We start from the raw sequence: 13,159 nt of genomic DNA, 5'->3' as shown, positions 1-13,159 counted from the left end.
GCGGATGAAGAGAGAGAGAGTGCTCGTTATGATTCGTCATTACTAATAATGTGAGTATGAAGCGTGAAGACGATTATTCGGTCGTCGGTCATCGTGAGCTATAGCGAGTCCTTGTCGTTCCTTTCGATTTACGTAGTGAAGTAGTCGCATTCGTTTAACGTCCATCTCAGTAGAACAATCTTATATGTAATTAAGCTCGTTAAGTGCTATATACATTAGTGACGTTTAGACATCTATTAACTCTTTAACTTATTCTCTCCGATAAATCGGCGATCGCGATCGGCTTCTTAATTACTTAATGGCTGCATATATGTACATACATTGTCGACGTGCGTTAGCTACGTCGATTATTAATTAACGACATTGGTATACAACTACTTCGCGGGACCTTTGCCAGCGATCAGATTACTGAACACCGACTCGATCTCGATAGTCGAGGACTCGTGAGACTCTGTAGTGAATCGGTCATCGTAACGATAGTTGAATTCGCCCTCGATCGGCAGGGTGGACCGCTCGATACCCTGACGTATTTCGTTGGCAGATTCGTCATCGTCGACTCCAGTCACCGAGACTGACAGCGGAGTCGTTAAGGGAAACCGATCCGCTGGTATTCTCGTGGTCGACGTTAGCGACGAGTACTTGGTCTTGATGAGAATCTTCTGTCGCTCCGTGGTGCCGGACTCCGTTACCGAGGTGACCAACCGAGTGACGGATGGCTTCACCGTCGTGCTACGTAAATTATATGGATCAATCAGGTTTTGCGAGTCGAAAGCATCGTTACCCCTCGGTGTCGTTGTCCTCAATGACTGTTGCTTCCGGTGGAAGGCATCCGCGACGTAATCGAATTTTTTTGCCGGTATCAGGGTCTCCGTGACCGCTTCCGTGTTGGTCGACAGTCGTTTCGGATACGAACGCGTTCTAAAGGCGTACTGCCAGGTGCTCGTAAATTCCGGACTCGGCTGCGTGGTCTCCTCCTCGAGCTTAACGTTGTCTTGAATCTTGTAACGCGTTCGTGGCTGCCGGAAGTCGGAAGCTTGCCTCAGTTTCGCTTCTCTCGTTTCCGGTGTCTCGGATTCTTCAGGCGCGGAATCTAACGGAGAATATCGTCTGGGTGATAGAGCCTCTTCGGGATCGAACGGCCTCTTCAAGATTACAGGAACCTTGTACCGTGGCCGAATCTCAGGTCTGCGGGTGGCAATCGATGTTGGCCGATACGTGTTGTCTTCCGTGAACTCCGTGACTTCACGATCATCGACGTCTTCGACACGAACTGAAGGATGATTTATCTGGCCTGTTAACGAAGTTGTGGTGTAATGTTTCCAAAATTCTACAGAGTCATCTGAAAAGCTATTCGTCGACTTGCTTCTCAGAGTCGTATCTTCTGCACTGCCTTGTCCAGTCACGTCACGGATTCTGCCTTCCGTATCTCCTTCCTTTTCCTGTTCTTTTCCCGCCTGATAATTAAGATCATCGAGAAGTGTATTGGCGGTACTAGAAGAAACCGGATGACGTCGGATAAACAAGTTATTCCTGCGTCTCGAGAGAATCTCGTCTCTGTTGTTTTCCGTTGATGATAGCAGAGAATATTGGTCGGTCACGTTCTCTGAAGACGAACTCTTGCGATTGGACTTTCTACGCGCGTATCTCAATCCGAGGGTTGATTTTGCGGTTGATGAATCCAATTCCGTTGTGAGCGGTGTGGTAGTTGCTTGTACGCGAGTAGTAGATAAATTTTCAGTTTCGGTAGGCGGTGGTGAAGTATCTTTTAAAAACATGTTGCTTTCAGTGTCATAAACCGTCGCTAATGTTGATTCCATTGTAGTTTCAGTACCCATTTCAATTGTTGACTGATGATTCTCGTCGGCATCTGTGTTAATTGTCGATATGGCTGTATTATCTTTAGCTCCTTCGGGTGATATCGTTGTGGTTTCAGTTGTGGGAGTCTCCAAAGTAACTTTCGTGAAACCGTCAGGGTTGTTATTGACAGATAAGGTGGTTTCCGTGAGAGTCAGAGTTGAATCTTCCCTCGTAAATCCAGTAACGATTGATGATTCATCAGTATTTTTGTTTATTGATGTAATCCCCGTTTGACTGATGGAAGCTGTCGATTTTTCAATACCTTTATCACTTCCAATCGGAGTCGTTGATTTTATAAGAATACTTGAATCTTCTTCATCCTCGAGAATAACTTCTGACTTCGAGGTGTCTTGAAGTGGACGTTTACGTTTAATCACTTTCCATTTGCGAGATACTTGCGGTTTTTCCTCTTCTTCTATTTCAATAACGTTGGCAGCTGTGCTCGATGATATTGGTCTTCTTCTTAGGATTATTTTCCGCTTTCTTGACGTTCCTGGTGTTTTTCCCGCGACATCAATGGCACGTTCGGTAGAAAAGATCGTCACCAAGTCAGGATTAAATTCGTGAGCTTCGATGTGAGCGGTTGTCGTGGCGACAGCATCCCCGGGTCGGTCGCTCGTATAATTTACTTTGTTGCTAGATACTGTTGTCACTCCAATTTGCGCGATCGATTTCACGGTATAAATCGGCTGGATGGTGTTCGATTCAACGACTGAGTCGACTGTAGCTGTTGATTGATCGACGCTATTCAGCAAATTAAAATTGTCTGTCCTCGGAGACTCCAATGTTATCGATACGATGTGTTTCTGGTTTGATTCGTCGTTCACTTTTTGCACCGACTCTTCCACGTTGTTTCTCTTCCTCGTGTACTTCGTTCTGTCATACAGCTCGCGATTAACGGTCGGTTTTCTGAAGACCCTGATATTAGTTATCTTTTCGATCTCCTCGTCAGTATTGTCAGATCGCGATCGATGCAATGAACTTCTCCCAGAATTGCCTTGCGTTATCCTGACTATCGGACTGTCATCCAATTCGTTGGCTTTGACAGATTCTGCGTTGTTGACTCTGCTAGGTCTTCGATATCGTCTTCTAACGCCATCGCTGGTGCTGACGGTCGTCGAAGCTGTTGTCCTGTCTCTTTCTCTATACCTGGAACCTGTGACGGAGCTCGCGGAAACATCCTGCGTTCTTGATCTTGACGTCGGTGGGGTGTACCTGCTGGATCCCCTACTGCGCGATCTGCTAAGATCCCTGTTTCTGGATGTGAAAGTCTCCGCGCGTGAAGTGTCCACTTCATGATCCCCCGACTTCTCCTCGGTAACCCGGTTGGCTGGTCTCGTCCTTAATCGAGCTCGCCCCGGGTTGGACGGACGCGTGGAATTTCGCGATGTAATACTCACCTTGGACCTGCTCAACGGGGTCGTTGCCGTCGTCGTCACTTCTGATAACCCGCTTCTTCGCCTGGTGAAACCGAATGGTCGCGGTTGCGACACCGCGGCAATCGTCGGCAATCTGCTCGGCAATGTCGTTGTAGTAGTCGTCGTCGACTGGCTTGAGCTGCTGCTAGCTGCCGGTAACGTTGTGAACAGGATCTCCGTTGCCGAATCTTCCACCAGTTTCATTGTGTCAGTAGTGGGACTGATCTCCGTTTCAGAACTAACGCTAGATGGATTTTCCGGCGGTTCAACGCTGATTACGGTGATGACCTCAGTGGAAGTGGAAGTAGTTGGAGGCGTCGTGGACAACGAAGCGGTTGTACTAGCTGTTGTCCTAGGTACTTCTGTAAACTCTTTTGGTTTCGTTGATAAAGTAGTTTCGCTGGTGACTTCCAATAAAGATGCTAAGTTGGGCGAATCTTTCAAAGTTTTCAAAGTGGTACTTCTGAATCTTTGTACGCTGCTGTACCTGAAAAATTAAATTAGAATCTGAAATACCTAGCAATAATAGAAATATATAATAGAAAGAAATATATTGTATATAGGAACCTAGATTTGGCTGATGAATCATCTTTTTCTGCTGATCGATCCGTATTTTTTAAATCGTCCTTCTTCTCTGGTTTCCTGAAGTTGATGTAATAAAAAAAATAAAAGTTTTATAAAAGTAAAAGATAACTCATATATCAATGTACTTAGATATTATGTAATTATAAAATGTTATGGTATATTATTGTATTTTTTTTCTTATACCTGAAACTTGAACCACGAGTTCGAAAAGATTTAGGCGTTTCAGAGCTTGCTTCATTATCTTGTCTATATATATAAAACAGACAAAAATTATTATTTAATATTAATCATTATTAGTAGATTTTTTTAATAGAAAAAATTGTAAACAATCAAAATATATTTACCTCGAAGAAACGAACGGTCGTCGTCTACGAGTCGGTCTTTTCTGCTCGATTTCTACTTCTTTTTCTTCCACATCATTCTCAGTTCTAAAAATATTATGAGAAATACGAGATCAAATTTATTATTTTGTTAATTAATTAATTATCATACCTAGACGTCGTGGTAGAAAGTCGTGTTCGTCGAATGTTCACATAACTTGGCGTCACACGTTGCGTGGACGAGCCATCTTCTAGCGGATTACTGACGCTTTTCTCCTCAGAAGAAGCTACGTCAGTATTATCATCTTCCTCGTCCTCGTCGATATCTTCATTCTCCGAAGAAGATTCTTTCGCAATCGATCTAATTAATATTAAAATCATAACTAAAAGGCGTACGAATTAAACATTTACAATTTAATAAATTAACTTTTATCAATATTAACTTCAGTTTTAGTTCAATCTTCTGCTTCTGTTTAAATTAAAAATTAAGAAAAACGTATAAGTCACATTGGAAAAAATTAATTGTGAGTATATCTAATTAATATTAAAAAAGTAATATTTTTCTAATAAAAGAAAGAGGCGACTGACTTGGATCTCTCAATAGTGACGTATTGAGGTTTCTGCGATCGCCTGAGACTTTTCACTTCGGGAATATCATCCAAGCCTTCGAACTGTGCTCTTCCCGGTCCATTCACGTAACTGATTTCTGAGGACGATAATACGGGTCGCTGATTACCGATTCTGTTCGCCTGACGATTCAATACACGCTCATATAAACTGCGACTAATCGTAGCTGGTGTAACGCTTTCACTGCCCGATCTAATGTCCGAATTCTTCTCTTGAAGTAGCAGTTGCTTTTCCAACTCTTCTATTCCGCCTGAAACAAAAAAAATTGAAAAATTATTTATTATGAAATATATATTATATATATAAATTTTCTTAACAGAAAATATATCGATATTATAACAAATAATATAAATAGAATTTAATCATTTAAATTTAATTTACAAAAATAATATAAAAGTGAAAATTAAAATTATCAAAGTTATTATGATAATTACATAGGAGCTGTATATTAAGAAATATTAACATTATAGAATTATCAGAAGATACATATATTGTAATTGTATTAAAAGATTAGGAAATTAATACTCGCCAGCTTTTTTGATTAGATCGATGAGTTCCTTGATAACTTTCGGATCTTCCTCATCTTCATTGTCAATGACTCTCTCTGGTTCACTTGGTTTCGAAGTGGTAGTCGTCGTGGTGGTAGTCGTACTTGGTCTATTTCTGGTGAGTGTTTTATACACAAGTGGTTTTGCAGTCGTGGTAGTTTTTGGTTCTTCCTTTACTATCTCTTCCTCTTCCTCTTCCTCCTCTTCTTCTTCTTCTTCCTCGCTTTCCTCGATCTCCTCATAATCTTCCTCCGAATCGTATTCTTTCGTTTCCGTTTTTGCAGTCGTTGTACTATGTAAATAAGTCGTTCGACTTGTCGCGGCCGTAATGGGCGATCTGGTGGTCGAGACGATCGATGTTTTCGTCTTAGGACAAATTACGTTACGCGGATAATCGCAAGAATCTGCGCCCTTGTTGAATACCAAACCTGCGAAAACCCAAGACTCTATAACACGGCGAACGAATCAAAGATTTTGATTCTGGACAGATTTAGCAATAAATAGAAATAATATAACTAATAATTTAAAAAAATCAAATTTTGTAACTAAAAACTTATTGTTTATTTATTAATCGTTTTTATTTATTTAAATTTTTAATTTGTATGTTGATTTCTTTATAAATATTTCCTCCTCTCATAAAGTTGAATGATTCAATGTTAAGTATAATAAAGAAAGATAATTCAAATTATTTAATAAAATAAGATAGAAAATAAAATCACCTGAAGGGCAAGTAAATTGATGAGCAACCACGCCAAGTCCACTCGGTCCACTATCAAGACACCAGAAGTACTTTTTGCAATCTCGAGGATGTGGGAAAAAACCTTCGTCTTCGCATTTAAAGTCTATAAAAAGTAAACCAAGAATTTTGTAATTTTATGTAAAGATATTTTCTCCCTTTTTTACATATTAAATTTGGGATAATTTAAAACACCGAAGAGCGAGCTCTTGACTAATAAGTCGATATAAAAGTACAATTAAAAATGTTGCCTTTTATGATTCTTTATGATTAAAAAAAACTTACCAGTTCCTGGATCGGGTGTGGTTGGTGGCTCGGGAGTCGTCAGCTTGTTGCTCAAGGATTCCTCGTTCTCGTTAGTCTTGCTTTGTCCCTTACGCCTGGACGGCTTTCTACGAGTGCTGCGAGTGCTGTCAGTAGTGCCGCTTCGCGTTTTACTTCTGTTTCGATTTTTCGGTCGTTCGGTTTTCTCTGTGACTGTCACGGTGTTTCTACCCTCTGTGTCCTCGTTCGATAACGGATCATACGATCTCCTCGATACCTCCCGATCATCCTGCTCCTCCTTGCTCGCTTGTGAATTGGTACGGTATTTTGGTCTTGAAGAAGACACACGTTTGCTGATCGGAGCCGATGTAGTGCTACTTCTTCGACTGCTTGTACTTAATTTACGAGTATTGCTCTGAGTACTTTGAGTACGAGTCTTTTTTCGGCTGTCTATTGATTTTGTCTTGTCAGTCGTATCCCTGCTATATGGTAATAATTATTGTTATTTCTAATTTAACATTGTTAATAGAAATTAAATAACTAAGTATTTCAAAAATTTTATTTTACATTGTGTTAGAAGAATCTGCATTTTATGTTTATTGTAACATTTACTAATTAAAACAAACGTCTTTTATTAATTAAAATTTAATCCCTTATTTAAATATTAAAATGGCAAAAGTTAACAATAACGATAATACTGTGTTAACGCGCTAATAAAAATAATTTTATAGCATGAAAAGTTATTTCTAATAATTTGCTACTATTTATTATCATATTACGGTCGCTTTTCAATTGTTACCTATTATCTGTAAGTAACGCTTCTTTGGCGGCCTCAATTAATGGATAAGGTCGGCCGTGGCACTTGCCACGGAAATCGTCATTATCTACCGACCAAAACATGATGCCTCCTAATTTCTTCTCATTCACATAGTGAGCTTTCAATTTGACTACGTCCTCATCGTCGTACCCTACCCATTGATTGCCCTTGAAGGCGTATGGTCCCATAGCTTTGGGATTTGGTTGAACGACTTCCCACTCGTCCGATCCTGCCAGACTTTCGCAAATCTTAAAAATTAAACGTTTAACTTTTAATTCTCAATTCTTTCTAAGAAGAAAAATCCCAATGTCTCTCTCTCCGGTTTTAATAAATTTTGAATATGTTAAAATATATTAACAAAAATAAGAAATGCGTTTTTTTATATATTGTATAAGTGCTTTATAATTTTCAAACATAAAAATTAATAGTTTTTCAGTAAAAATTTTAATTATTATGAAATTAATTTATTATTATAAATTGTTATTAAAGTATTTAAAATCGTTCAACTTTTACTTTTAAAAGATTTCATATCTTTCATAGATCTTTCGACGATATATTTGTTTAAAAAATTGTAAGTAAAATTTATGCTTATAAATTTGAGTACACAGAATTCCTATACGCGCTTATAAATTTTATGTATTACGTTAACGTCGCACAGGGAAAAGAAGCCTATAACTATACGTATGTGTGATAAAGTTTACCTCATAATAGGCAAGATAGCCTTTCTCTCGTGTGGCCTCTCCTTCGGTGCCTGGACCGTCCGCTGGCGATCCGAGATCGGTCGCATCTTGATTGAACAACGTGTACGACCGACCGTACGTTGGAATCCCCAGAATGACCTTATCCGCGGACGCGCCTTTCTCCAGCAGATGATTGATTGTATAATCCTATTAGATAGAAATAAGGGCGCGTTACTATGTAATTGATCCGTTCGAGCGATAACTATATAAGATGGGCAAACTCTCACGATAGTCAATTCGGCGTCGTAATTGTATTCGTTGTCCTCCTCCAGAGGATACAACGGCGAATGATGATTAACGGCGGGCTCGTACGCCGAGTGATAGTCGTAAGTGAGTAGATTGATGAAATCCAAGTACTCGTTCAGTCTGGGCACGTCGTAACCCTTGTCAATGTACTCGACACCGGCGGGCATCGCCATCGACAGCAACAATCTCGGTCTCCCGGTCTTCGAGGACTCCCGCTCGAACTCCTCGCGAAGTTCCTATCAATTCGCAATTAATTACTTTAATTAACTCTCTGCAATTCAACTCGCCGTTTGACTGAAGCAACGTCGCAATCGGGTTTTTTTTTTCTCTTATCATTCTGCATTTATCCACGTCTCTATCTGCGAATCTTTGACGTTCCCCTTTTTTTTCCTACGCTATAAGACTTCGACAAGAAATTTCATATCCTTCCCATAAGACGATAAGAAACGATTGAGACATCTACCTGCACCAGGTTGGCGTAATTGTCTTTATCTCGCGGCTTTCCGCCGTCTCTAAAAGCCGGATACTCCCAGTCGAGATCGAGGCCGTCGAAATGATTCTGCCTGAGGAACTTGACGGCGTTCTTGACGAACTCCCGCCGTCTCGCGGGATCGGCCACCATCGGTGAAAATCTGCTGGAGCCCTCGTTCCAGCCACCGATCGCCAGCATCGTCTTCAAGTTCTTATTGTAGGTCTTCAAACCCGTAAATTTCGCATATCCGCCTGTCGAGCAAGCGTGTTTATTGAAGAGTGAAAGTTAAATATCGGCTAAGTCATCGAAGACGATGTGTTCGGGATTTGTGCATTAAATAATCCGAGGCACTAAACAGCACTCCAAATTAAATGTAAGCAGCTTATATTTAAATATAACAGGTGTAAAATTAGAAATAATTTTTGTCACGATTGAAAATTATATTTTTTATACTTGGAAGACATTTGACATTTACTCTTCAATTTCCTTTACAGATAAGTCAAATCATCATTTGTAATAAATTTATGATAAATCGATTTTAATTAGCAATCAATCATTAACTTTAGTTGCCATTAATATACACATCTTCGATAAATAAATAATTAATTATAATTGCTAAGACTACATTTCTCGAGGAAAAAAAAGATTAGTTGTAGTAGCAAGAATTTCTGTGGCAGTTTTTCTGTTGTATATAGTTAAAATTTAGATATTATATGTTTTTTTGCTGCTACAACTAATTGTAACTAATCTTTCTTTTTCATATCGATAAACTTCAACAAGACTTATTATATCTGATAAATATTACATATTTATGCTTACCTTTCTCGATGTCTTGATACTTGTCAAACGGTTTCAGTGCGTTTTCCTTCGTGAAACCTCCGAAAGCGTAGATCAAGTGAGTGCAAAGATATGGATTTATGTTTTGAGGAGAGAATTTCGCCGTGCCGGGTCGGTATACCGACCAATTCGTGTAATAACAGACAATTCTACGTTCGGCGATTCCTAAAATATAAAAATATGACAAACATGAAAAAAAAAATATATATATATACTTTCTTGTAAGGCATTTTTCTTATTTTTTAAATATATAGAAAGTCAACTTTCTCTACATTCTTATGTTACTAAACAGTTATAACTATTTTTTTATATACAAAATAAATCCAATAAATAAATCAAATCACTAATAAGTCAACGTGTTACTATCAATAACAGTAGTTAAACTTAAAAATTATTTAAGTAGACTCAATACACTCATAGAAGTGTTTTATTTTAGGATAAAATGTTTATTTCTTGTCTTCATTCCTTAAATATTAAAAAATGTCTCAATTTTAAATAGTGTTTAGATATCAAAATATTAAAACATTTAAAGTTATTAAAGATATTTTAACTTTAAACATTTTAGTGTTTTCAACACAACATTGTTTAAAAGTAAAACTGATTTACAAGATTAAAGATTAAAAATCATTTTACAAAAGAACACAAAGTCTTTTTCTGATTTTAATATAAATATATAAGCAAAGTATCAATAAAAATAAGATATATATTTTTTTTTTATAGGCGCGTTCTCGCACATTAAGAGCATTTCTTAAAAAAAAATTGATTACTTTTTTCCGAAATAAATATTGTCGAAACTTTAGAAAAAACTTTTTAAATTAAAATTCAATGATTCAAAAATAAGTACTTTATAATAATACAATTTTTTTATTTTTGTTAAAACAAAATTTATTATCATAAAGTTCTCTTGAAGCCATTTAATTTTTATTTAGAAATATTTTTCTATCTTTTTTAATTTCGACGATATTAGTTTTAAAAGAAATTAAATAACCTTTTTTTTTTACAAAGAAAGTTTTATCCACTTAATGCATAAAAGTGCGAGTACGCATAAAAAACACGTGTCTCTTATTTTTCTGTCTATATTTTAACGCATCCAAAGCTTATCAAAATCTGAGGGAAATACTTTGTTGTAATCCCCTGATCTAGACAGACTTAAAAATATTTACAAAGATCGTCTCTCCTCGAAAGATATTCTTTGTTCCCTTATACACTTGGTGTTATTTTATATCGAAAGAGAAAGAAATTAGGTCGCTTTGTTCCTACACGATGACTGCTCTTCTGCTTTCAACGGGGGTTTCTATTGAAAACGAAGAGACAGCTACGGCAGCTACAGCCTTCTGCGGTGAATTCAGTTTCGCCGCCGCACCGCGCGCGCACGAAAAATCTCTGACGATTGTCATATCTTAATAGTGCGTTCGCGCGCTTGCCGCCGCGCGCGTTTTCACCGCGGTCGCTACTAAATACGCGCGAGATCGCGAATTAAATACACGCGCGTACGTACACCTTTGCGCTTCTCCACGCTCGCGCATTGAGCCGCACACACTCGCGAGCCGCGAACGCGTAAACGGTCACGAGAGAAAACGCTGCCACGGGGAGAAATTGACACGCGATTGGGACTTTCGTTTATGTATACGCGAAGAAAATAGCGTCGTCGCGGCTACGGCTCGCGTAGCGTCGGTACGGCACTTAAAAACGCATATCCGACACCCGGCCAGACTTTTTCCGCCTTATAGACGAAGATACGGGGTACCCCGAACGATACGTGTATGATTTACGATGGAAAGTGTGGCCAAACGTAAAATTAAATATGTATCTTTGTGTGTACTTGTTATATTTTCTTCGAAAAAACTTATATTGCCGAAACTGCAATTTTCTTAATATTTGCAGCTGCACCGAAAGAAATGAATGGTTGCAGTAACCGTGGTATCACTATAATTTACAATCATTTTTGAACCCAACCATATTTTTATAGTTATTCAACAATATAAATTATAATTATTATATTTGAACCATATTGAACTATATTCTCATAACTATAATGTTGGTCTATACAACTTATGTGGTTGCCATAAAAATGGAGTTTTTATTATATTAAATTGTACCATAAAATCATTATAAGTAATATTGATAATTACTAATATTATAATAATAATTACTGTAAAATGATATTGTTGACTAGAATTAATTCACTATGCAATTGTAGTCACAAGTATCTTTTTTTTCTCCGTGTGTAACAACGACACATGGATCTTAACTCAATTTATTGTAGGAGATTAAAAACTTTTAAGATGTAAAGTTAATAAAATTTAAAAAATTAGTAAAGCGTACCAAAATTATGTTACTTCTGATTTTAATATTTTCACGTCAATTAAACGTCTTGAAACGTTATTTCACGTAAAAAACAAGTAAAGTATCTAATTTTATTTCATCTGTATTATTAGATTGCTTCGTAGAAAAAATTAAAAGCCAACCTCTCCAGAATTAGGATTTTTCTGACGATAATGCTCACAATTTCCTAGCTTCGAAGTAAGGAGATCTTTCAACCTCCCGATTACATCAATTGAATCAGATTGTATCTTATCGAGGATATCATTACAGTTAATCTAACTTCCCTCGGCGAAATGTTATGATCCACAACGGGCCACGTAATCCGATCGAAAATGGCATTGCGAAAGCGAATAGAGATAGTATTACGAGACGGATATTGTTTCCCCGCCGGCCATCCAAGCGGCTAATTAACCGAACGTGCACGTGTAGTACCAATGCACGGAGGAGAAGGTATGTGCACGTTGTGCATCTCGTTGCCCCGCTTCGCACGCGCATAATCGCCCACGAAGGCTGACTTTGACGGCGCGGCGGCCGGCGCGGCGGTTACACGCAGCGCGCGCGCGGGTATACTTTCGAGCCATCCCGCGAATTATCCGTCGTGCTTTCACCGATCGTGCGTGAAACGAGGCCGGGCATCGTGCCAAGAGACAATGCGAACGCGCGGTGGCTGCAAATCGAGGCCCGCTACTGACCCTGACCGGGGACCAAACCTCGGCGAGGTCGACGAATATCCCCGGGCGGCTAGCGAAATCGGTGCGATTCGGAAGCCCGTGACTACAAGTGCAAAAGATCAATATAGTTCGTGAAATTAATGGAAAGTCAAATATGTTATTGTATATTAACTGCAATACACGTAATTAATTGTTTATGGAATGATTATTGGCTAAAAGTGTCATACATATTTTTCTCATTTCATCTAGAATTCTTTTACCTGTTTGATTCCTATTGGATAATTGTCCTTCATTTTCATATCCAAGAACTCTTTAAAATCTGTGTCTTATGCTGGTATAAGAAAATAATACGAGGAATAATATATAGGGGTGAAAAAATTCAGATATAAATGAGAGAAAAATATGGAGGCTTAATACTTTACTTTAAGGCTGTATCTTCCAGACGAGTTTATTAGAAATGAAAGATACTTCCAAAAAAAGGAAACAAAAGTTTTGGCATACATTTATGTACAACCGAATTGTTTATATTTATTATATATTTTAGAGCGAAGTATCCATTTTTATCTAAAATAATTATTTTACACATAAAGAATCAAATTGCCCGATAAATTTCAAGATACTTTCCATTTTTTTGTACATGTTCGTAAATTAATAAAGATGCGAAAATCGTAAACATAAAAATAATTCAGATTACTT

General features: G+C 38.1%; 1 protein-coding gene across 1 annotated transcript in view; it reads right to left on the bottom strand.

Annotated features, from left to right (window-relative positions):
- LOC105832858 (mucin-17) overlaps nt 1-13,159 on the bottom strand; it is a 44,075-nt gene that overhangs the window by 10,158 nt on the left and 20,758 nt on the right. The window contains exons 3-16 of the mRNA XM_036283040.1: nt 9,450-9,632; nt 8,622-8,881; nt 8,140-8,394; nt 7,874-8,059; nt 7,155-7,420; nt 6,377-6,837; nt 6,075-6,197; nt 5,337-5,783; nt 4,769-5,057; nt 4,353-4,541; nt 4,205-4,288; nt 4,044-4,106; nt 3,843-3,917; nt 379-3,762 (exon numbers count right to left, since the gene is read on the bottom strand). Coding sequence (XP_036138933.1) covers nt 379-3,762; nt 3,843-3,917; nt 4,044-4,106; nt 4,205-4,288; nt 4,353-4,541; nt 4,769-5,057; nt 5,337-5,783; nt 6,075-6,197; nt 6,377-6,837; nt 7,155-7,420; nt 7,874-8,059; nt 8,140-8,394; nt 8,622-8,881; nt 9,450-9,632 — 6,265 coding nt within the window. The remainder of the gene's footprint in view (nt 1-378; nt 3,763-3,842; nt 3,918-4,043; nt 4,107-4,204; nt 4,289-4,352; nt 4,542-4,768; nt 5,058-5,336; nt 5,784-6,074; nt 6,198-6,376; nt 6,838-7,154; nt 7,421-7,873; nt 8,060-8,139; nt 8,395-8,621; nt 8,882-9,449; nt 9,633-13,159) is intronic.

Source organism: Monomorium pharaonis, chromosome 2 (assembly GCF_013373865.1).
Source record: "Monomorium pharaonis isolate MP-MQ-018 chromosome 2, ASM1337386v2, whole genome shotgun sequence".
Taxonomy (NCBI): Eukaryota; Metazoa; Arthropoda; class Insecta; order Hymenoptera; family Formicidae; genus Monomorium; species Monomorium pharaonis.
The sequence above is the reverse complement of the archived record's forward strand: the minus strand, read 5'-3'. Positions and strand labels throughout refer to the sequence as shown.